Here is a 26,084-nt window from a genome sequence, read left to right as displayed (position 1 = left end):
GTCAGAGGTCATGGGTTCAAATCCTGGCTCTGCCAATTGTCAGCAGTGTGACTTTGGGCAAGTCACTTAACTTCTCTATGCCTCAGTTACCTCATCTGTAAAATGGGGATTAAGACAGTGAGCCCCATGTGGGACAACCTGATCACCATGTAACCTCCCCAGCACTTTGAACAGTGCTTTGCACATAGTAAGCACTTAACAAATGCCATATTATTATCATTATTATTATTATATCTGACAGACAACTGCTCTCCATGCCCCACTGACTTTTCATAGCTGTATTGAAGGCACATCTTCTCCAAGAGGCCTTCCCTGACTAAGCCCTCCTTTCCTCTTCTCCCACTCCCTTCTGTGGCACCCTGACTAGCTCCCTTAATTCATCCCCCCTCCCAGCCCCACAGCACTTATGTACATATCTATAATTTATTTATTTATATTAATGTCTCGATTTGGGGCTGGAAATGTGTCTGTTGTTCTGTTGTACCCTCCCAAGCACTTAATGCAGTGCACTGCACACCGTAAGCGCTAAATAAATACGACTGACTCACTAATCAATCCATACTTCGTAAATACCTTGATGCATCGATGGCAATTTCATTGTATTTTGCTCTCACAAAACTTTTCTTCAAACTACAGCATGATCTAACATATACGTGAAACTTTCATGTCTCGATTCTTCCTAAATTTTTCACGAATGTCTTAAATCACTTATAAGCAGGAAAGTGTTTTGAGTCATTATGGCATAACATATTTCCTGATTTTCCCAAATTGCTGTCTCTTTTCAGGGAAGCATTGGTTTGCCAGGGCCACCAGGGATGAGGGGGAAAATGGGACCATCTGTAAGTATTGTACGCTCCCAAGCTCTTAGTACAGTGCTCTGCACACAGTAAGCGCTCCATGAGTATGATTGAATGAATGAATGTAAGTCTGAACCTTTCTCTGCTTTTTCCGATTACACCAGCAATGTGCACAAGGCCGCCAATGCTTTTGGTACCGACAGGAGTGAGAACGTTACAGTCTGACCAGTTTCATCTTTTCTATACTCTTTCGAAGTTAGCTAATCCCTCAAGAACTCAACTCACATACCATACACTCTTCCCCCAGACAAAGCTAAAGGTTTTGGAGGTTTGTGGTATTTCCCTGGACAGTGTATCATATGCAAGCTCTCATTTGAGCCAAATATTTCTGAACCAGAAAATGCACACTATTGCAAGAATTGATGTTTTGATTTCTCCAAATAAGCGGCAGATTGGGAAAAATGATGAAGAGGAACCAGGGTCTCACATTGTCTGTCCCCCAATTTTTACCCACTGTCCAGCCCCTCCTCACCTGGAGGAGTACTTTGAATCTTCCCAATCTTTGCTGGCTCCCCCTTACCCTAAGTTTCACCACCTTTCTCCAAATACATCCCTCATCACTCTGATATTTTGAATTCCACACTCCTCCCATTTCTGCTTTTTAAGTCCCTTCCTTTCAGAGCTGACCCAAGTCCTAGAATGCCAGGAAGGAACAGGGAGGGTAAAAGAAGGAGAAGGAGGAGGAGGGGATGGGATGAAGGAGAAGGTTAACAAAGATGGGCGTTAGGTGAGCCCATTTCCTTCCATTCACCATCCTCCTCTCTCTCCAGTCTTCAAGACTGTAAGCTTGATGTGGGCAGGGAAAGTGTCTGTTATATTATTATATTGTACTCTCCCAAGCACTTCGTACAGTGATCTGCACACAGTAAGAGCTCAGTAAATGGTATTGACTGACTCTCTCCACTATTTCTCAAAATCTTTTGCTCCATCAAGTGGTCCACAGACTAAATCTCTCGCAGAAGTGATTACGGACCTTAATAAAGGTCTGAAGGTCATGCCTCAGTGCCAAGATCATCTCTTCTTCTTGCCTTTGAGGTGACTTACTTATTGTCTTAATCTGAGGGATCCTAATTCCTGGACATGACATACTGAAGAACTGTATTACTACAATTATTGCAATATACTATAAACCAGAAAGACTTTATAAAAACAATGCTACCTATGGACTATATTTGCCTAGCGTGGAAATTATATTGCATCCTTGCTTAAATGGAAAATGAATGCTGCGTTATTTCACAGAATTTCACCAAGAAATGCCTATTGACTATGAATTTGTTTCTTTCTAAAATGGCATTTATTGCATGAATCCTTACACTTCATTTTCTTTTTCTGATTTTAGGGACAAGTAGGTGATCCCGGCCCCCAAGGACCACCTGGTACTCCAGGACCGGAGGTAAAATTAATTCATTCAATTGTATTTATTGAGTACCTACTGTGTGCAAAGCAGTGTACTAAGCACTTTATTACATTATTTGAGTCATGGGTTCAAATTCCGGCTCTGCGACTTGTCAGCAGTGTGACCTTGTGCAAGCCACTTACCTTCTCTGTGCCTCAGTTACCTCATCTGTGAAATGGAGATTAAGGCTGTGAGCCCCATGTGGGACAATCTGATCACCTTGTATCCCCCCCAGTCCATAGAACAGTGCTTTACACATAGTAAGCGCTTTACAAATACCGTTATGATTATTATTATTATTATTATTACAACAACAGACAGACACAGTCCCTGACCACAACATGCTCACAGTTTAAAGATCAAGGCAGATTTTTTTTTTATATAGATTAATAAGATTTGACACAGTGAGGTTGAACAGAATTCTGGTTTTGATTTGAATTCTCTTCATTTTGAATGTTAGCATTTTCAATCAATTGGTGGCATTTATTGAGCACTTCTTGAGTGTGCAGGGCACTTTACTAAGCACTTGATGAAACACAGACAGGAGTATCAGAGATTCTAAGACTTTGTTATTCAGTGGCTGCTAGTGGGAGGATCTGTTTCACAGAGTTAACCTTGACTGGTTCACACTTGAATCCACGTTGCATCCAAAGCACTTTTGGAGCATAAACCACATTTCTGAGTTCCAACCCCGAAGAATGTTTACTGTCAAAATAGTCCAGAGACTTGAGGTACATCTGTACATGTGTTATCCATGTTCTAGGAAAAATATAATCACGGGAGCGGTGCAACGTCAGCTTTGTTTGAAAAAACAGAACATAAAACATCCTTAAAATGGGCTTATTGTTTGTTGGATTTAGAACTGCTTAGCTCTCTTGATGCCTACACAGAATTTAAGCTTCTGAGATGTTGCATTTGGGATCTTTTGTGATTGCACGTTTGAAGAGAATAGTCTTAAAACTCATTCTAAAAAAAGGCAAGTTCATTTATTATTTCAGTCGTATTTATTGAGCACTTACTGTATGCAGAGCACTGTACTAAGCGCTTGGGAGAGTACACTATAACAACAGACACATTCCTGTGAACAACCAACTGACAGTTTAGAGGGGGAGACAGACATTACTATAAATAAATAAATAAATAGATAAATAAATAAATAACATATATATACATATGTGCTGTGGGGACAGGAGGGAAGAATAATGAAGGAGCAAGTAAGAGCAGCACAGAAGGAAATGGGAGAAGAGGAGAGGAGGGCTTACTCTGGGAAGGCTTCTTGGAGGAGATGTGCGTTCAGTAAGGTTTTGAAATGGGGGAGAGAGCAATTATCTGTCCGAGAATGTATGACCGTTCATTCTCCGTCTCCTTTGCGGGCTCCTCCTCCCCCTCCCATCCCCTTACTGTAGGGGTTCTTCAAGGGTCAGTTCTTGGTCCCCTTCTGTTCTCGATTTACACTCACTCCCTCCCATTTGCTCATTCATTCCCATGGCTTCAACTAACATCTCTACGCTGATGACGCCCAAATCTACATCTCTGCCCCTGCTCTCTCTCCCTCCCTCCAGGCTTGTATCTCCTCCTGCCTTCAGGACATCTCCATCTGGATGTCTGCCTGTCATCTAAAACTCAATATGTCCAGGACTAAACTCCTTACCTTCCTTCCCAAACCCTGCCCTCTCCCTGACTTCCCCATCACTGTAGATGGCACTACCATCCTTCCCGTCTCACAAGCCTGGAACCTTGGTGTCATCCTACTGAGAGCTCACCTCCTCCAGGAGGCCTTCCCAGACTGAGTCCCCTCCTTCCTCTCCCCCTCCTCCCTTTTCCATCCCCCCCACCTTACCTCCTGCCCTTCCCTACAGTGCCTGTATATATGTTTGTACATATTTATTACTGTATTTATTTATTTATTTTACTTGTACATTTTTATTCTACTTATTTTATTTTGTTAATATGTTTTGTTCTCTGTCTCCCCCTTCTAGACTGTGAGCCCACTGTTGGGTAGGGACTGTCTCTATGTGTTGCCAACTTGTACTTCCCAAGCACTTAGTACAGTGCTCTGCACACAGTAAGAGCTCAAGAAGTACGATTGCATGAATGAATGAATGAATGAATCCTCGACTCCACTCTTTCGTTCACTCCCCACATCCAGTCTGTCACCAAAACCTGCCGGTCCCACCTCCGCAACATCACCAAGATCCGCCCTTTCCTCTCCATCCAAACCGCTACCTCAAAAGTGTGAGCTCCACGTGGGACAACTTGATTACCCTGTATCTACCCCAGCACTTAGAATAGTGCTTGGCACATAGTAAGTGCTTAACAAATAAAACAACATAACAATAAAGAGACACATTCCCTGCCCACAATGAGCATACAGTCTAGAGGGGGAGACAATTAATGTAAATAAATAAATTACAGATATATACATAAGTGCTGTGGGGCTGGGAGGGGGGGATGAATAAAGGAAGCAAGTCAGGGTGATGCAAAAGGGAGTGGGAGAAGAGGAAAGGAGGGCTTAGTCAGGGAATGTCTCTTCGGGGTGATGTGCTTTCAATAAGGCTTTGAAGGTGGGAAGAGTAATTGTCTGCCAGATTAGAGGAGGGTGGGCATTTCAGGCCAGAGGGAGGATGTGGGTGAGGAGACAGTGGCGAGATAGGTGAGATGGAGGTACAATCAATCAATCAATCAATCGTTTTCATTGAGCGCTTACTGTGTGCAGAGCAGTGTACTAAGCGCTTGGGAAGTACAAGTTGGCAACATATAGAGACAGTCCCTACCCAACAGTGCGCTCACAGTCTAGAAACAGTGAAAAGGTTAGCATTAGAGGACCGAAATGTGCTGGTTGGGTTGTGGTGGGAGAGTAGCGAGCTGAAGTAGGAGGGGGAAAGCTGACTAACTGCTTTAAAGCCAATGGTGAGGAGTTTTTCTTTGATGAGGAGGCCGATGGGCAACCACTGGAGTTTCTTGAGGAGTGGGGAAATGTCTACTGCTGCTGCTGCTGCGACAGTTACTACCACAAACTTTAGTTGTCAGGCTAACCTTTCTAATTGTTAAGGTATTCCATCAGGTTAAAAACCAATCCTAATGATTTGAGATGGATTTCTTCAAGGAATGGGCTTCCATAGGAAAGAAAGGAATGTTTTTGCATGCAATGACCAGTGCTAATGCCTTCTTCTCTATAGACTTGTACTCCTATGTATTCCATAACATGATTATAGAATTGGTCTTACTTGAATTATATTTCTATGTGAGTCTCGCTCCTAGCCCTTGATCTGAAGCATTCATTCATTCATTCATTCAATCGTATTTATTGAGCGCTTACTGTGTGCAGAGCACTGTACTAAGCACTTGGGAAGTACAAGTTGGCAACATATAGAGATAGTCCCTACCCAACAACGGACTCACAGTCTAGAAAGGGGAGACAGACAACAAAACAAAACATGTAGACAGGTGTCAAAATCGTCAGAACAAATAGAATTAAAACTGTATGCACATCATTAACAAAATAAATAGTATAGTAAATCTGTACAATATATATACAAGTGCAGTGGGGAGGGGAAGGAGTTAGGGTGGGGGGATGGGGAGGAGAAGAGGAAAAAGGGGGCTCAGTCTAGGAAGGCCTCTTGGAGGAGCTCACTGAGCTACTGAGCTCACAGTAGGGCTTTGAAGGGAGGAAGAGAGCTAGTTTGGCGGATGTGCGGAGGGAGGGCATTCCAGGCCAGGGGAAGGACGTGGGCCGGGGTCCGATGGTGGGACAAGTGAGAACGAGGTACGGTGAGGAGGCTAGTGGCGGTAGAGGAGCGGAGGGTGCGGGCTGGGCTGGAGAAGGAGAGAAGGGAAGTGAGGTAGGAGGGGGCGAGGTGATGGAGAGTCTTGAAGCCGAGAGTGAGGAGTTTTTGCTTGATGCATAGGTTGACAGGCAGCCTCTGGAGATTTTTGAGGAGGGGAGTAACATGCCCAGAACGTTTCTGCACAGAGATGATCCGGGCAGCAGAGTGAAGTATGGACTGAAGTGGGGAGAGACAGGAGGATGGGAGATCAGAGAGGAGGCTGATTCAGTAATCCATTCGGGAAGCAGCAGTTGAGATTTTGGTTTCTCTCAGTATCAAGTTACCTCAGTTGCTAGTGCAGTGTTACACAACTGTCTCAGCTGTTACACAACTGTCTCAGCCTGTCAAAGGCCTTCCCTACATTACTACACGTTTTTCACAAAAGACCTTAAACATCTTGTATCTTGGGCCACATTTGCAGTGAGGGCTCCAACATTCCTATTGCCTTCAGCAACCCTTTTGTGCAACTCGGAACAGTCATGTTTATAATCACTTGTATTCCAGATTCCCCGTTGACAGTTTTTCTCCTAAATCTGCAGTTTTAATCCATCTCACTTTACATTTGCTCATATTCAGTTTCTTGTCTACTTTGGGTTTCCTCGTCAATCTCTCGTTCAAAACTCCTCATCTTGCACCTGTAGCACCGTAAAGCAATATGTCATTTGGAGATGCAAATGTGTAATTCATCGTATAATACTTGTTGAATGCTTTGGTGGAAAGTTTCAGTTGCAGAAAACGACCTGAGCAGTAGTCTTGGGAAACAACTCCATTTCAAATAGCATATTGAATGTGCAGTTTAGTAGACAAGATTCTTCCAAAGAGGTCTACCAGGAGTCTGAATATGTAACTGGAGAGAAATATGCAGTCTCCATATTGAACTCAAAGTCTTATGTGTCTCAGTTTTAGGAAAATGTATTCTTTGAATATCCTAATTTGGTATTGCCTCTGACCCTGTGCTCTCACCCTTCTTCAGTTCTCCTCAACCTCAACCAATCAATCAATCGGTGATATTTATTGAGCACTAACGTGGCGTAGTGGATAGCTCACAGGCCTGGGAGTCAGAAGGTCATAGGTTCTAATAATAATAATAATAATAATAGCATTTATTAAGCACTTACTATGTGCAAAGCACTGTTCTAAGCGCTGGGGAGGTTACAAGGTGATCAGGTTGTCCCACAGGGGGCTCACAGTCTTAATCCCCATTTTACAGATGAGGTAACTGAGGCCCAGAGAAGTTAAGTGACTTGCCCAAAGTCACACAGCTGACAGTTGGCAGAGCCAGGGTTTGAACCCAAGACCTCTGACTCCAAAGCCTGTGCTCTTTCCACTGAGCCAAGCTGCTTCTCAAGCTGCTCTGCCACTTGTCTGCTCTGTGATCTTGCAAGTCACTTCACTTCTCTGTGCCTTAGTTCCCTCATCTGTAAAATGGGGATTGAGACTGTGAGCCCCACATGGGACAGGGACTGTGCCCTACCTGATTGGCCTGTGTCCACCCCAGTGTTTAGTAACTGAGACTGACCCCAGACTGAGCCCCTTCTTTCCTCTCCCCCTCGTCCCCCTCTCCATCCCCCCATCTTACCTCCTTCCCTTCCCCACAGCACCTGTATATATGTATATATGGTTGTACATATTTATTACTCTATTTATTTATTTATTTATTTATTTTACTTGTACATTTCTATCCTACTTATTTTATTTTGTTGGTATGTTTGGTTCTGTTCTCTGTCTCCCCCTTTTAGACTGTGAGCCCACTGTTGGGCAGGGACTGTCTCTATGTGATGCCAATTTGTACTTCCCAAGCGCTTAGTACAGTGCTCTGCACATAGTAAGCGCTCAATAAATACGATTGATTGATTGATTGATAGTAATAATAATGATGGCATTTGTTAAGGGCTTACTATGTGCAGAGCACTGTTCTAAGCACTGGGGCGGATACAAGGTGATCAGGTTGTCCCACATGGGGCTCACAGTCTTAATCTCCATTTTACAGATGAGGTAACTGAGGCACAGAGAAGTAAAGTAACTTGCCCAAAGTCACACAGCAGACATGTAGCAGAGCGGAATTCGAACCCATGACCTCTGACTCCAAAGCCCGGGCTCGTTCCACCGAGCCACGCTGCTTCTCTTCTCACTGCTAGTACAGTGCCTGGCACAAAGTAAGCACTTAATAAATACCATAATTATAAATTACTTTGTGCAGATGATTCCTTCATTCATTCAGTGGTATTTATTGAGTGCTTACTGTGTGCAGAGCACTTTACTAAGAGCTTGGGAGAGTACAGTACAATAATAAATGGATATATTCACATTCCATTCCCACAACGAGCTGACAGTCTAGATGGGGGGAGAAAGACATTAATATAAATACATAATTTATAATGCATAATTTAAAGATATGTACCTAAGAGCTTCAAAGCCTTTCTGAAATTTCACTTCCTCCAAAAAGCTTTCCCTGATTAATTTTTCTTCTCCTCAGGTCATGCATGTCTTCCCACCTATCACCTCAGCATTTTGGTGCCACCTCCTCATTTATGTATTCACAACCACGAGTAGCACTTCCATGCGTATAGACTTGAATACTTTACTATTTAAGCACTTAATCATCGAATCGATCAGCACATTTACTGAGTGCTTTCTGTGTGCCCAGCACTGTATTCAGTGCTTCGGAGAGTAATAATAATAATAATGGTACTTGTCAAGTGCTTATTATGTGCAAAACACTGTTGTAAGCACTGGGGTAGTTACGAGGTAGGTTGGACACAGCCTCTGCCCCACATAAGGCTCACACTCTTAATCCCCATGTTCCAGATGAGGTAACTGAGGCCCAGAGAAGAGAAGTGACTTGCTCAAGACCACACAACAGACATGTGGCAGAGCCAGAATTAGAACCCATGACCTTCTGACTCCCAAGCCCCTGCTCTATCCACTAAGCCATGCTGCTGCTTCTAAATACAGTGCAGTGCAGTGGGTAGGCATGACCCTTTGCCCACAAGGAGCTTAAAGACTAGCGTGGAAGACAGATATTAAAGTTAATTAAGAATGGATATCCATATGTGTATTGTGGGGCTGCGAGTGGGGTGAGTATCAAAATGCTTAAGGGGTTCAGACCAAAGTTCACAGACAATGCAGAAGGGAGGGAGAAGCGAAGGCTAAATTGGAGAAGACCTCTTGGAAGAGCTATGATTTTCTTGGGCTTTAAAGGTGAACACCTTTCTCTTCCTTTCTGAAGTTCTTTTGTGCTTGTCTCTTGTACTAGACTTAGGTTCTTTGAGACCAAGTATTGTGTCTTCTAATTTTATCATACCCTCCCAATCCCTTACTAGAGTGTTCATTCATTCAGTCGTATTTATATATGTATATATGTTTGTATATATTTATATATGTATATATGTTTGTACATATTTTTTACTCTATTTATTTATTTATTTTATTTGTACATATCTATTCTATTTTATTTTGTTAGTATGTTTGGTTTTGTTCTCTGTCTCCCCCTTTTAGACTGTGAGCCCACTGTTGGGTAGGGACTGTCTCTATATGTTGCCAATTTGTACTTCCCAAGCGCTTAGTACAGTGCTCTGCACATAGTAAGCGCTCAATAAATACGATTGATGATGATGATGATGATTTATTGAGCACTTACTGTGTGCAGAGCACTGTACTAAGCGCTCGGGAAGTACAAGTGTTCTGCATCCAGAATACACACTTTGGATTGACAGAGTTCTTTGGGGTCCAAACACCATCTAATGATTCATTCATTTGCCCTCCCAGCATTAATGAATAAATTCATCCCATTTATTTTTATGCGTCCTCTATAATTTCTTTCATTTTTAATTTGATAGGTTCTTGAAATGGTTCCTTTAAAGCTAGTGGTGTATTCCTTTGAGTGTGTGCTGCTGCAGTGTATTCTCTTTGAAGATCAGTGTTTTAGCAAGATGAAAGTCATTTAAGTCTTCAAATACCTTTTCAGCTTTCACACTACCATCCCCTAACAACTGAGGTATTCTTTCAATCAACTTGGGATTAATTGCAAGCATTAATAATGGTTTCAATTCCCCAATTTCCACGCTACCTTTCTTAACAACAACAAAAAATATTTGATTTCCTTCTGATATTGAATTGTGATGATGAGGGAGTTTTCCATTTAAATGATGAGTCTTGGCACAGTTATAAATATTTCAAGAACATAAACTGTGAAGGAATTGATCATTGTGCTAGCAATTTGTGCAGCGGGGCATAACAAAGTAATGCAAAGTAATTTTATTGCAGCAGTAACAGAATTGAACATTGTGCTAGTGATTTGTGCAGCTGGGCACAACAAAGTAATGCAAAATAATTTTATTGCAGCAGTAACAGCTTCATCCAAATGCAGGACATCTTTGTGGTTGATGACTCCAGTCTTATTTTTGGCAATTTGAAGTCACTTTCATTCTCATTGTACTTCAATCAACTGATCAATCATATTTATTGAGTGTTTACTATGTGCAGAGCGCTGTACTAAGCACTTGGAAAAGTACAGTGTAATAAAGTTGAGAGAAATGTTCCCCTCCCACAAGGATTCATTCATTCATTCAGTCGTATTTATTAAGCGCTTACTGTGTGCAGAGCACTGGACTAAGCGCTTGGGAAGTACAAGTCAGCAACATATAGAGATGGTCCCTACCCAACAACGGGCTCACAGTCTAGAAGAGGGAGACAAACAACGAAACAAAACATCTAGACAGGTGTCAAAATCGCCAGAACAAATAGAATTAAAGCTATATGCACATTATTAACAAAATAAATAGAATAGTAAATATGTACAAGTAAAATAGAGTAATAAATCTGTACAAATATATATACAAGTGCTGTGGGGAGGGGAAGGAGGTAGGGCTGGGTGGGGGGGGGGGGAAGAGGAGAGGAAAAAGGGGGTCCAGTCTGGGAAGGCCTCTTGGAGGAGGTGAGCTCTCAGTAGGGCTTTGAAGGGAGGAAGAGAGCTAGCTTGGCGGATGTGTGGAGGGAGGGGATTCCAGGCCAGGGGAAGGATCTTACAGTCTAGTAATAATAATGATGATGATGGTATTTGTTATGCACTTACTATGTAATAAGAATAATAATGTTCATAATTGTTAAGTGCTTACTACGTGCCAAGCACTGTTCTAAGCACTGGGGTAGGTACAATCAATCAATCGTATTTATTGAGCGCTTACTATGTGCAGAGCACTGTACTAAGCGCTTGGGAAGTACAAATTGGCAACACATAGAGACAGTCCCTACCCAACAGTGGGCTCACAGTCTAAAAGGGGGAGGTAATCAGATTGTCCCATGTGGGGCTCACAGTCTCAATCCCCATTTTACAGATGAGATAGTTGAGGCACAGAGAAGTGAAGTTACTTACCCAAGGTCACACAGCTGATAAGTGATGGAGCCGGGATTAGAGCACACTATCTCTGACTCCCAAGCCTGAACTCTTCTCACTAAGCCACACTGCTTCTCTGGTGGTGCCGTCTAGTGCCTTCTCTGGCCCCCTCTGGCATCTAGAGGAGTAATCAATCAATCATATTTATTGAGCGCTTACTGTGTGCAGAGCACTGTACTAAGCGCTTGGGAAGTACAAGTTGGCAACATATAGAGACGGTCCCTACCCAACAGTGGGCTCACAGTCTAGAAGTAGACACAAATTAATAATAATATTAATAATAATAATAATAATGGTATTTGCTAAGCGCTTACTATGTGCCAAGCACTGTTCTAAGTGCTGGTAAAGGTAATCAGGTTGTCCCACGTGGGGCTCTCAGTCTTAATCCCCATTTTACATATGAGGCAATTGAGGCACAGAGAAGTTAAGTGACTTTCCCAAAGTCACACAGCTGACAAGTGGTGGAGCTGGGATTAGGACCCATGACCTCTGACTCCTAAGCCCGGGCTCTTTCCACTGAGCCACACTGGGATAAATTCAAGAGTGCTATGGGGCTAAGGATGGGGTGATAAAGGGTATTCATTCATTCATTCATTCATTCAATCGTATTTATTGAGCGCTTACTGTGTGCAGAGCACTGTACTAAGAGCTTGGGAAGTACAAGTTGGCTTTTAGACTGTGAGCCCACTGTTGGGTAGGGACTGTCTTTATATGTTGCCAACTTGTACTTCCCAAGAGGCTAGTACAGTGCTCTGCACACAGTAAGCACTCAATAAATACGATTGATTGATTGATTGATTGATGGTCCCTACCCAACAGTGGGCTCACAGTCTAGAAGGGATAAATCCAAGCTCAAAGTGATACAGAAGGGAGTAGGGGAAATGGAGACTGAGGGAACGATTTGTGGATTAGATGTGATTTTATAAAGGCTTTGAAGGTGGGGAGAGTGATGGTCTGTCAGATATGAAGCGGTTCCAGGCCACAGGCAGCATGTGAGCCAGGGGTTGGCAGTGAAATAAAAGAGACTGAGGAACATTGTGTATGTTGGCTTACAGTAGCAAAGTGAGCTTGCTGAGTTGAAAGAGGAAATCAGCAACGTAAGATAGGAGGGGATGAGATGACTGAGTGTTTTAAGGCAAATGCTGAGGAATTTCTGTTTGATGTGAAGGTGGATGGGCAACCACTGGAGGGTCATGAGGAGCTGGGAAGCATGGGCTCAACGTTTTTGTAGGAAAATGATCCAGACAGCAGAGTGATCATCAGAGGGATGGGAGTGAGGAGAGACAGGAGGCTGGTAGGGTCAGCAAGGAGGCTGATGCAGTAATCAAGGTGGGAGATAAGTGCTTGGATTGACCTGATAGCAGACTGGATGGCGAGGGAAGCATGGATTTTAGTGATGCATGAAGGCAGAACTGACAGGATTTGGTGACAGACTGAATATGTGTGTTGAATGTGAGAGATGAGTCAATATTGCCAAGATTATGGGCTTGTGAGACAGGAAGGATGATAGTGATGTCTACAGTGATGGGAAAATCAGTGAGCGGTGGGGGAAGGGTTTGGGTGGGGAAATGAGGAATTCTGTTTCGGACATGATGAATTTGAGATGTTGGTGGGACATTCAAATGCAGATGTTCTAAAAAGCAGAAAGAAATACAAGACAGCAGAGAAGGAGGAAGATCAAGGCTGGAAATGTACATTTGGGAGTCATCTGCACAGAGACAGTAGTTGAAGCTAAGGGAGCAAATGAGTTCTCAGAAGGAGCCTATAGCTAGTCATCATCATCATCATCATCAATCATATTTATTGAGCGCTTACTGTGTGCAGAGCACTGTACTAAGCGCTTGGGAAGTACAAGTTTGCAACACATAGAGACAGTCCCTACCCAACAGTGTGCTCACAGTCTAAAAGGGGGAGACAGAGAACAAAACCAAACATACTAACAAAATAAAATAAATAGAATAGATATGTACAAGTAAAATAAATAAATAAATAAATCGAGTTAGTCCCTCCTGCTTCAAAATTGACAGAGCTTCACTTTTCCCATCTTCAAAGCCATTCTGAAATTCCTCCTTCTATAAGAGGCTTTTTTCCAATTTTTCTCTTTTTTCCAGATTACATCTGCCCAACTAATATCTCAGCACTTTAGCAATCACTCGATCATAGTTCTTGAGTGCTTTCCGTGTGCAGAGCACTGTGCTAAGCACTTGGGAGGGTACACTATAACTGAGTTGGTAGACACCTCCCCTGTCCACAAGGATAAACAGTATGGCTTAGTGGAAAGAGCACAAGCCTGGGAGTTAGAGGACCTGGATTTTCACCCTGGCTCTGCCATTTTTTATAATGGCATTTATTAAGCGCTTACTATGTGCAGAGCACTGTTCTAAGTGCTGGGAAGGTAAGCGCTTAGTAAATGCCATTATTATTATTAAGTTGCCCCACGTGGGGCTCACAGTCTTCATCCCCATTTGACAGATGAGGTCACTGAGGCATAGAGAAGTGAAGTGACTTGCCCGAAGTCACCCGGCTGACAAATGGCGGGGGCGGAATTTGAACCCATGACCTCTGAGTCCAAAGCCCGGGCTCTTTCCACTGAGCCACGCTCTGTGTGACCTTGGGCAGGTCACTTTACTTCTCTGCACCTCAGTTTCTTCAGCTTTAAAATGGAAATTAAATCTTACTCCCTCCTTCCTAGACTGTGAACCTCAGGTGGGACAAAGACTGTGTCCAACCAGACAACTTTGTAACTACCCCAACACTAGAACAGTGCTGGGCATATAGAAATCACTTAATAAAAACCACAAAACAAATTTTTTTAAAGGCACTTACCATCCAGAGGGGGAAACTGACGGTAAAATAAAAGATGGATATGTTCGTAAATGCTGTGGGGCTGAGGGTGGGGTGACTAAATGAACAGTAATAATAATGATTATGGTATCTGTTAAGCGCTTACTATGTGCAAAGCACTGTTCTAAGCACCAGGGTTGATACAAGGTAATCAGGTTGTCCCACGTGGGGCTCACAGTCTTAATCCCCGTTTTACAGGTAAGGTAACTGAGGCACAGAGAAATTAAGTGACTTGCCCGAGGTCACACAGCTGACAATTGGCAGAGCTGGGATTTGAACCCATGACCTCTGACTCCAAAGCCCGTGCTCTTTCCACTGAGCCACGCTGCTTCTCTAAGTGCAAGGGTAACGCAGAAGGGAGAGGGAGTAGAGGAAATGAGGGTTTAGTGGAGGAAGGCCTCTAGGAGTAGCTGGAGGCAGGGGAGAGAGAACTGGGGCAAACCAGTTGAATAACTGTCGCCTAATGTCTACAACACAAACCAGAGTCAAAGGTCCTGGGTTCTAATCCCGCTCCACCATTTGCCTGCTATGTGAACTTGAGCAAGTGACTTCACTTTGCTATGCCTCAGTTACCTCCTCTGTAAAATAGGGATTGAGACTGTGGGCCCAATGGGGGACAGGGCCTGTGTCCAACCTGATTAGCTTGTATTTACCCCAGCGCTTAGTACAGTGCCTAGCACACAGTAAGCGCTTAACAAATACAATCTTTATTAAATACCATTAAAAAAAATGGGTTGGTTCAGTGAGACAAGTGAGATAATACTATTAATAATGATGGAATTTATTAAGTGCTTACTATGTGCAAAGCACTGTTCTAAGTGCTGGGGAGGTTACAAGGCAATAAAGTTGTCCCACAGGGGGCTCACAGTCTTAATCCCCATTTTACAGATGAGGTAACTGAGGCACAGAGAAGTTAAATGACTTGCCCAAAGTCACACAGCTGACAATTAGCAGAGCTGGGATTTGAACCCGTGACCTCTGAGTCCAAAGCCCGGGCTCTTTCCACTGAGCCACGCTGCTTCTCTTAACGGAGAGAAGTTTGAGTGCAGCGCTCCATAGATGAGTAAAAGTCTTCAAGTGGTTTTCCAGCCCACCAATGCTCTCTAACACCCCTCCTCTCTGAAAAGTAAACTGTCTCAACTGCTCACAAGCCAAATATATTCCTCACAATTATCCCCTTCACTCCAAGGATAACGAATTCCCTGAGTTTGCTGCAAAGAGAGCCTCTTTAACTCTCCTTTTGACTTTGAGTGCCAAGAGAGTAGGAGTCCGCTGAGATCCTGGCTTACGTCCGATGCCTTGGTCCAACAGTCATCTTTATTCACTCATTTTGGATGTTGGAAACGGCCTTCTGCCCAAGCCTTGAGAGGGAGCCACGAAAATACAGAATGCAGGGCTTGTGTACACTCCAGCCCCTATGCCTTTGGGGCCTGCATCCTACAAACCACACAAGTGGTAGGGACTGTCTCTATATGTTGCCAACTTGTACTTCCCAAGCGCTTAGTACAGTGCTCTGCACACAGTAAGCGCTCAATAAATACGATTGATTGATTGATTGATTGATTGATGTAGCCAAGTTCAGTGCTATTCCAGGACCACTAAAGAGGAGACACTCTCCTCTCCCATAGGGTAATGCACACTATCAATCAATAGTAATAATAATAATGACGGTATTTGTTAAGCGCTTACTCTGCCCAGCACTGTTCTAAGCCCTGGGTTAGCTACAAGATAATCAGCTTGTCCCACGTGGGGCTCACAGTCTTAATCCCTATTTTACAGATGAGGTAACTGAGGCACAGAGAAGTTAAGTGACTCGCCCAAGTTCACACAGCAGACAAGTGGAGGAACCGGGATTAGAACCAACGTCCTCTGATTCCCAAACCCGTGCTCTTACCACTAGGCCATGCTGCCTCATAATCAGTAAAGGAGGGGCTTAGAAGAGGAAAGGAGGGGCTTAGTCTGGGAAGGTCTCTTGGAGGAGGTGTGCCCTCAATAAAGCTTTGAAGTGGAGGAGAGTAATTGTCTGAATGATTTGAGTAGGGAGGGTGTTTCAGGCCAAAGGCAGGTTGTGACCTACTCTCCCAAGCACTTAATAATGATGATGATGGTATTTGTTAAGCACTTACTAGAGAAGCAGCATGGCTCAATGGAAAGAGCCCGGGCTTTGGAGTCAGAGGTCATGGGTTCAAATCCCAGCTCCGCCAACTGTCAGCTGTGTGACTTTGGGCAAGTCACTTAACTTCTCTGGACCTCAGTTACCTCAACTGAAAAATGGGGATTAAAATCTGTGAGCCCCCCGTGGGACAACCTGATCACCTTATAACCTCTCCAGCGCTTAGAACAGTGCTTTGCACATAGTAAGCGCTTAACAAATACCATTATTGTTATTATTATTATTATTACTAAGCACTGTTCTTAGTCAACGTTTCCATGGATTGATTTACTGATCATGTAACTTTGAATCGTTATAAAGGCATTTAACAAGACATAAATCAATCAATCAATGGTATTTATTGAGCACTTACTATGTGCACAGCATAGCACTGTACTAAGCAGAGAGCATAGACCATCATTTCATTTTAATGCACAAAGCAAGAAAGGAAAGAGACAAAAAAAGTCCCGCTGGTTTTCTGAATGTTGCCTACCAACAGCATCATCATCAGATCATAGAGAAGCAGCGTGGCTCAGTGAAAAGAGCATGGGCTTTGGAGTCAGAGGTCAGGGGTTCAAATCCCGACTCCGCCAATTCTCAGCTGTGTGACTTTGGGCAAGTCACTTAACTTCTCTGGGCCTCAGTTACCTCATCTGTAAAATGGGAATTAAGACTGTGAGCCCCACCTGATCACCTTCTAACCTCCCCAGCGCTTAGAAAAGTGCTTTGCACATAGCAAGCACTTAATAAATGCCATCATTATTATTATTATTATTATTATCCTCAACAAGCATTTATTGACCCCCACCGGGATGCACAAGATTGTTGCAGGTGTCAGGTGACTTTGTTTAAACAATTAACCTCAGTACTGAGAAGAGTGCTTGGTACATAGTAAGTGCTTAGCAAGTACTATTATTATTATTATTATTGTTATTTACTGAATGCTTACTGTGTGCAGAGCACACTGTCCTAAGCATTTGGGAGATTACAATATACAGAGTTGGTCGACACATTCCCTGCATACAGCAACTTACACTCTAGATGGGGAGACATTAATATAAATAAATTATGGATTTGAACATAAATACTATGGGGCTAAAGGGTGGGTAAATAAAGTGTGCAAATCCAAGTGCAAGGGCCGATGCAGAAGGGAGTGGGAGAAGAGGAAAAGAGCCGGGGAAGTTCTCTTGAAGAAGATGTGCTTTGAATTACATTTTGTAGGTGAGGAGAGGGGTCATCTGTCAGATATGGAGGAGGGCATTCCAGGCCAGAGTTTGGACGTGAGTCAGAGGTCAATGGCAGTACTTCCCAAGCGCTTAGTACAGTGCTCTGCACACAGTAAGTGCTCAATAAATACGATTGATTGATTGATTGATTGATTGATTGATAGACAAGATTGAGGTGCATTGAGGTGGTTGAACCCCTCAGGGATGCAACTTGAGAGTTTCCAGTCCTCTACCAGTCTCTACTACAGGAGGGAGAGTCAAACAGAGGCCTATCCACTCCATTCCTAGCTTGGGCAGTGGCTAGCGAGCCAAAGGCAATCTGCTACAAGTCAAAACTCACCTGTGCTGGGAAGCAGCAGCAACATGGGAGAGAGTTGAGAGCAGAGACTCAAGTTTACTGTGCGGAAGGAGGCAATGGTAAACCACTTCTGTATTTTTACCAAGAAAACTCTATAAAACTACCAGAATGATTGCAGGTGGAGGTGGGGCGTTCTGGGAGAGATATGTACGTGGTATCGCCATGGGTTGGAGACAACTCGACAAAATAAGACAAGACAAGAAGTGGTTGACATTAGAAGGAGTGAATGTCATAGGCTGAGAACTTGCTGCAGGGCCAGGGGTGACCATGGCAACATCTCAGGGAGTGTCTCTGACTTCCTGGGGACTCCTTACTTCTGGAAAATTGAGGTGGCGGCTTTCATAAAGTACTGCACCCCTTCCCCTCTCCACCTGGTCCCCTCCATCACTGAGACACACCCCAAGAAGCCAGTTCCCTGTTTTAAACTCCTCCCACTGTCACTTCTGAGATTACAACTGGCACCCCTCCCATAGAATTTATTAGGAATAGTAGCAGAATTATTCACTGCTTTGAAACATAATAATAATAATAATGGCATTTATTAAGTGCTTACTATGTGCAAAGCACTGTTTTAAGCGCCGGGGAGGTTACAAGGTGATCAGGTTGTCCCATGCAGGGCTCACAGTCTTAATCCCCATTTAACAGATGAGGGAACTGAGGCACAGAGAAGTGAAGTGACTTGCCCAAAGTCACACAGCTGACAATTGGCAGAGCTGGGATTTGAATCCATGACCTCTGACTCCAAAGCCCTTGCTCTTTCCACTGAGCCACGCTGCTTCACTGATCATCATCATCATCATCATTATCAATCGTATTTATTGAGCGCTTACTGTGTGCAGAGCACTGTACTAAGCGCTTGGGAAGTACAAATTGGCAACATATAGAGACAGTCATATAGAGATCATATAGAGACTGATCTCATCAGCCAGCTTCTTTCTTATTGACCATGGTGTTCAGATCATTTTTACTAGTAGAAAAACAGAGGCAGTAGGGAAGAAATGGAGGAAAACCAAAGGAAAAAAGGAAAGTATTGTTCTAAAATGACAAAGGGACCTGAAAAAGCAAGTAGTGTTCAACACACTCAACAGAAGGAGTAGCTCCAGGACATCTTTATCGGATAGAGGGGAGCTTGGTTTCTAGAGGCTAATTTGGGGATGTAGCCCCAGGAAAAACCATAGCAAGCCCTGAACTCTGCTTAGAGAACTTCCCAGAGAGACTTATTCCACCTGAGTCAGTGGTCTAGACTGTAAACTGGCTCTTCTGGACTGTAAATTCGCCTTCTAGACTGTAAGCTCGCTGTGGGCAGGGAATTTGTCTGTTTATTATTATATTGTCCTCTCCCAAGCGCTTAATAGAGTGCTCTGCACACAGTAAGGGCTCAATAAATATGATTTCAATTGACTGAACGAATGAATGGTCCTTCTCTCTTCAGTAGCATCATCTTCTGGCTCCGAGTTTCCCCACATGATATACAGAGTTGAGCATGTGTGTCCAAACATGTGTGGGCATTAGGCTTCTCCTTGTGTGACCCAGACTTCTCAAATAAATTTCAAAATGAGAACTGAGGTCAATTTCAGGTATATCTTGAACTACAACACCCAAAAGGGTGAATTCTTTTTAACAGAAGTTGGACTTCAGATGTGACTTCAGCCTTAGAATTCACTTCAGATGTTCCTTAAATAGTACACATAAACAGATGACATGTGGGTAGTTGGAAGTCACATGTAATGTGGAATTTCACCATCATCTGTGGGTTGTTTGGACTGAATTTCAGGAAGGTATACATGTGGAAGTGTTTTGGGGTATGAACTTACAGAAGGAAATTTACTGGGTAATAGTGACAAACTACAAGCATTTTCCTGAGTAAGTCTTGATCTAAAGATAGAAGATTTTTTTCTGTCGTATGCAGTTTATCCCATGATGATAGGAGATGATATCAAATAATTGAATCAATCAATGTCAGATATGTAGCTTTTTGAAGCTCCACATGTTTAAAGTAAAATAACTGACTATGTCTGATTTGGTGTTCTCAGACATCTGATCTAGATCTGGAAAGTCCAGAATAAGTTATGTGTGTTTATCTGTTCCTAGGCATCAAATCTGGTTGCCTTGGAGAAGCTCAGAAGACAAAGGCAAAAGAATTCAGTTTTATATGAGCCATTCAATTTGAGGAAGGAGAAGGATAGTAGTAGAAATAAAATTTATTTAGCACCAAGCCTGTGCTTTTTCTTAAAAAATGGCATAAAGCAATCACTATGTGCCAGGCACTGTATTAAGCACTGGGGAAGATACAAGCTAGTCAGGTTGGGCACAGTGCACATCCCATGTGAGGCTTTCAGTATTAATCCCCAGAAGTCAGAGGTCATGGGTTCAAATCCTGACTCCGCCATCTGTCAGCTATGTGACTTTGGGCAAGTTACTTAACTTCTCTGTGCCTCTGTTACCTCATCTGTAAAATGGGGATTAAAACCGTGAACCCCCCGTGGGACAGCCTGATCACCTTGTAACCTCCCCAGCGCTTAGAACAGTGTTTTGCACATAGTAAACACTTAACAAATACCATCAATATCATTATTATTTTAAAGATGAGTTAACTGAAGCACAGAGAAGTTAAGTACCTTACCCAAGGTCACATCAATCAATCCTATTTATTGAGTGCTTACTGTGTGCAGAACACTGTACTAAGCGCTTGGGAAGTACAAGTTGGCAACATATAGAGACGGTCCCTACCCAACAGTGGGCTCACAGTCTAGAAGGGGGAGACAGAGAACCAAACCAAACATATTAACAAAATAAAATAAATAGAATAGATATGTACAAGTAACCAACTTGTACTTCCCAAGCGCTTAGTATAGTGCTCTGCACACAGTAAGTGCTCAATAAATACGATTGATGATGATGAAGTAAAATAAATAAATAGAGTAATAAATATGTACAAACATATATACATATATACAGGTGCTGTGGGGAAGGGAAGGAGGTAAGGCGGGGGGGATGGAGAGGGGGAGGAGGGGAAGAAGAGACATGGCAGACAAGTGGCGGAGGCAGGATTAGAACCCAGGTCCTTCTGACTCTCAGGCTCATGCTCTATCCACTAGGCCAAGGTGATTCTCATGCTGCTGTGCTTGGGAGAGATAGCTGAAAGAAAAGCTGTTGAAATGTATGAGCCTGGTGTTCTGGCAGAAAACCTTCACTTTGCTTGTTCTTGTCTTGTCTTATGCTGTCGAGTCACCTGTATGTGTGTATATATATATATATATATATATATATATATATATATATATATATATATATATATATATATGTTTGTACATATTTATTACTCTATTTTACTTGTACATATCTATTCTATTTATTTTATTTTGTTAATATGTTTGGTTTTGTTCTCTGTCTCCCTGTTCTAGACTGTGAGCCCACTGTAGGGTAGGGACTGTCCCTACATGTTGCCAACTTGTACTTCCCAAGCACTTACTACAGTGCTCTGCACACAGTAAGCTCTCAATAAATACGATTGATTGATTGATTGATTTCTGATCCATAATGACTCCATAATAATAATATCATTTATTAAGTGCTTACTATGTGCAAAGCACTGTTCTAAGCTCTGGAGAGATTACATGGTGATCAGGTTGCCCCATGGGGGGGCTCACAGTCTTAATCCCCATTTTACAGATGAGGTAACTGAGGCACAGAGAAGTTAAGTGACTTGCCCAAAGACACACAGCTGACAGGTGGCAGAGCGGGGATTTGAACCCATGACCTCTGACTCCAAAGCCCGTGCTCTTTCCACTGAGCCAAGCTCCTTCTCCATGGACATGCCTCTCCCAGGATGCTCCACCTCTATCTGCAGTCGTTCTGGTAGTGGATCCAGAGAGCTCTAGAGAGGGAGAATTAACTGGATTAAGTGGAAAACTTCTGGTGCCCCAAAGTGATTGTCTGTTTGAAGCAACAGTGGCCCTGCTTCAGAGGGATTGAGATGCTGTCTCCCTTCGGAATCTCTGCACCCTTGAGAGCCTCAGATAGGTGAAGGAGCTCACTGACAAGAAAACATAAAAGTAATCGTAGAGAAGCAGCATGGCTCAGTGGAAAGAGCCTGGGCTTTGGAGTCAGAGTTCATGGGTTCAAATCCCAGCTCTGCCACTTGTCAGCTGTGTGACTTTGGGCAAGTCACTTAACTTCTCTTTGCCTCCGTTACCTCAGCTGTAAAATGGGGATTAAGACTGTGAGCCCCCCGTGGGACAACCTGATCACCTTGTAACTTCCCCAGTGCTTAAAGCAGTGCTTTGCACATAGTAAGCACTTAATAAATGCGATTATTATTATTATTAATCAACTGCTCCTTTCCAATTCTTTAAGCTACAACAGAAATAATAATAATAGTGGCACTTGTTAAGCTCTTACTGTGTGCCTAGCACTGTACTAGAGGTCGTAGGTTCTAATCCAGGCTCCTCCACTTGTCAGCTGTGTGACTTTGGCAAGTCACCTAACTTCTCCGTGCCTCAGTTACCTCACTTGGAAAATGGGGATGAAGACTGTGAGCCCCACCTGGGACAACCTGCTCACCTTGTAACCTCCCCAGTGCTTAGAACAGTGCTGGGCACATAGTAAGCACTTAACAAATACCATCAATATTATTATTTTTATTATTGCACACAAATTGGGTTAGACACGGTCCCTGTCCCACATGGGGCTCACAGCCTTAATCCCCATTTGACAGGTGAGGTAGCTGAGGCACGGAGAAGTTAAGTGACTTGTCCAAGGTCACACAGCAGACATGTAGCGGAAGCAGCGTCGCTCAGTGGAAAGAGCCCGGGCTTGGGAGTCAGAGGTCGTGGGTTCTAATCCTGGTTCCACCACTTGTCTGCTTTGTGACCTTGGGCAAGTCACTTTTCTCTGTGCCTCACTTCCCTCATCTGTAAAATGGGGATTAAGACTGTGAGCCCCACATGGGACAACCTCATTACCTCCGACTCCCAAGCTCATGCTCTTTCCACTAGGCCATGCTGCCTCTCAGAAGAAACTGAGAATTTGGGTGAAAATTGAAACTTTTTAAATACACTAGAAGCATGGGAATTTTTTTAAAAATTTTGTCCTGAAAGATCAATGGGATCTTTTGGTTCCAGAGGAATCAGAGATCTGGATAAGCCCTAGTATCCATGTTCTCCTCCTTCTGCCAGTCTGGTATCTGAGATGTAACACCCATCTTCCTGAAGTCATTCATTCATTCATTCAATCGTATTTATTGAGCATTTACTGTGTGGAGAGCACTGTACTAAACTCTTGGAAAGTACAATCCAGAAACAGAGATAATCCCTACCCAACAATGGGCTCAAGTCCCTTTCCAAAGCCTGGCTATTATGGTTAATGGGGAAAATGAATTTATTGCTACTGCCCTTTTTAGAATTTTTGGCATGGGCTAATGGATGGATTATCTTCACTTAGAAAAGGTCATTTTAAATCTTCTTTTTATCGCTCTCCTATTTGGACTCAGCACATTACTGACATGTCAGGCGCTTCTACAAATGCTAGAGAATACAGTCCTGCAACTGTGCCCTGGGAATTCTGACATTTCTCCAACCAAATGCTCCCTTTGGCTTGGGGAAGCTGCAAATAAATAAATCCATTCTTACTGGCTTATGCAAGTTTACAGTCCTGGCTTCAGCTGCTACAAGAACTGGAGCCCTCAGCAGACAAACATCAGAAAATATGTGTTTTGGAAGTTCAATTGCCCAAGCAAACAAGATCCGCCTATGAAAAAATAACCTTCTGAAGATGTAGCCGATAATCAGGTCCTGGTCAGTGATGACTGAAAAGAGGTGCTATGGATACTTTCATATTAATGATAATAATAATTAGGTACATGTTAAGCACTTACTATGTACCAAGCAATGTTCTAAGCGCTGGGGTAGATACAAGTTTCACTGTGGACAGGGAATGTGTCTGTTATTTTGTTGTTTTGTACTCTCGCAAGCACATAGTACAGTGCTCTGCACACATTCAATAGGATTGACTGATTGATTTTGGTTTACCTGAGACAAAAGGAAGTTAATTGCTTGTAGTCCACTGGCGATGTCAGGTTTAGGAGTAGGACTAGTAGTGGTAGGAGTAATAATAGTAGTAGAAGTAGTAATAATGGTGATATTTATTGAGAATCTGCTTCTTTTGAACACTTATTTGGAGTGCCTACCAAATAAAGCCCCTCTCAGGATCGCACGTGGAGAGTTTCCAGTACTCTACCAGTCTTGACTATGGAAGGCGAGTCAATCAGAGGCATATCCATTCCATTCCTAGCTTGGCCAGTGGCTAGCAAATGGGAGGCAATCGGCTACAAGTCAAAACTCTCCTGTGCAGGGCAGCAGCAGCATGGGAGAGAGTCAAGAGCAGAGAATGAAGTTGGCCGCGTGGAAGGAGGAAATGGTAAACCACTTCCATATTATTATCAAGAAAACTCTGTGGATCCACTACCAGAATGATTGCAGCTGGAGGTGGGGTGTTCTGGGAGAGATGTGTCCTTGGTGTCGCTATGAGTCGGAGATAATTTGAGAGCGTATGACAAGACAAGACCAGAGTTAACATGAATTTTGCACTTTGCCCAACATTTTCTGCCCTAGATTTTGTGAAGCAGTGTGACTTAGTGGGAAGAACTCATGCCTGGGAATTAGAGGACCTGGGTTCTAATCCCGGCTCCATTACCTGTCTGCTGTGTGACCTAACTTCGAGGTGCCTCCTTTTCCTCATCTGTAAAGTGGGGATTTGTTACCTGCTAATAATAATAATAATGGCATTTATTAAGCACTTACTATGTGCAAAGCTCTGTTCTACATATCTATTCTATTTATTTCATTTTGCTAACATGTTTGGTTTTGTTCTCTGTCTCCCCCTTCTAGACTGTGAGCCCACTGTTGGGTAGGGACTGTCTCTATATGTTGCCAACTTGTACTTCCCAAGCGCATAGTACAGTGCTCTGCACACAGTAAGCACTCAATAAATATGATTGATTGATTGCTGAGGAGGTTACAAGGTGATCAGGTTGTCCCACGTGGGGCTCACAGTCTTCATCCCCATTTGACAGATGAGGGAACTGAGGCCCAGAGAAGTTAAGTGACTAGCCCAGAGCCACACAACTGACAATAGCCAGAGCCGGGATTTGAACCCATGACCTCTGACTCCAAAGCCCAAGCTCTTTCCACTGAGCCACGCTGCTTCTCCCTCCTTTTGACAATGTGAGTTCTGTGTGGGACGGGGATGTGGCCAACCTGATTTATTTGAATCTACTCCCCATGTTTAGTATCAATCAATTGATCATTAGTATTTACTGATCACTTACTGTGTGCAGAGTACTGTACTAAGCACTTGGGAGAATACAATATAACAATAAATGGACACATTCGCTGCCCATAATGAACTTAAAGTCTAGAGGGGGAGACATAGTAATAATAATAACAATAATAGTTCTCTTCACACAGTAAGTGCTCAATAAATACGATTGAATGAATGAATGAATAATAATAATAATGATGGTATCTGTTAAGCACTTACTATGTGCCAGGCACTGTTCTAAGCACTGGAGTCGATACAAGCATAAGGGATTGGACACAGTCCCTGTCCCATGGGGGCTCACAGTCTCAATCCCTATTTTCCAGATGAGGTAACTGAGGCCCAGAGAAATGAAGTGACTTGCCCAAGGTCACACAGCGGACAAGCGATGGAGCTGGGATTAGAACCTACAACCTTCTTACTCCCAGGCCTGTGCTCTAGCCACTATGCCATGATGCTTCTCACTGTGCCAAAGTGCTTAGTACATAGTAAGCTCATGACATGTACCATTAAAAAAAATCAAGATTCAAAAGCAGATTCCAGCTTGAAAAGCAGCATGGCTCAGTGGAAAGAGCCTGGGCTTGGGAATCAGAGGTCATGGGTTCTAATCCCAACCCCGCCACTTGTCATCTGTGTGACTTTGGGCAAGTCATTTCACTTCTCTAGGCATTAGTTTCCTCATCTGTAAAATGGTGATTAAGACTGTGAACAC

The 26,084-nt window shown here is 43.2% G+C and overlaps 1 protein-coding gene across 1 annotated transcript in view; it reads left to right on the top strand.

The window, feature by feature from the left end:
- COL24A1 (collagen type XXIV alpha 1 chain) overlaps positions 1-26,084 on the top strand; it is a 500,281-nt gene that overhangs the window by 171,999 nt on the left and 302,198 nt on the right. Inside the window, exons 18-19 of the mRNA XM_038745410.1 lie at positions 786-839; positions 2,197-2,250. Of these exons, the coding sequence (XP_038601338.1) occupies positions 786-839; positions 2,197-2,250 (108 nt within the window). The remainder of the gene's footprint in view (positions 1-785; positions 840-2,196; positions 2,251-26,084) is intronic.

The sequence above is a fragment of the Tachyglossus aculeatus genome, chromosome 4 (assembly GCF_015852505.1).
Source record: "Tachyglossus aculeatus isolate mTacAcu1 chromosome 4, mTacAcu1.pri, whole genome shotgun sequence".
Lineage (NCBI taxonomy): Eukaryota > Metazoa > Chordata > Mammalia > Monotremata > Tachyglossidae > Tachyglossus > Tachyglossus aculeatus.
The sequence above is the reverse complement of the archived record's forward strand: the minus strand, read 5'-3'. Positions and strand labels throughout refer to the sequence as shown.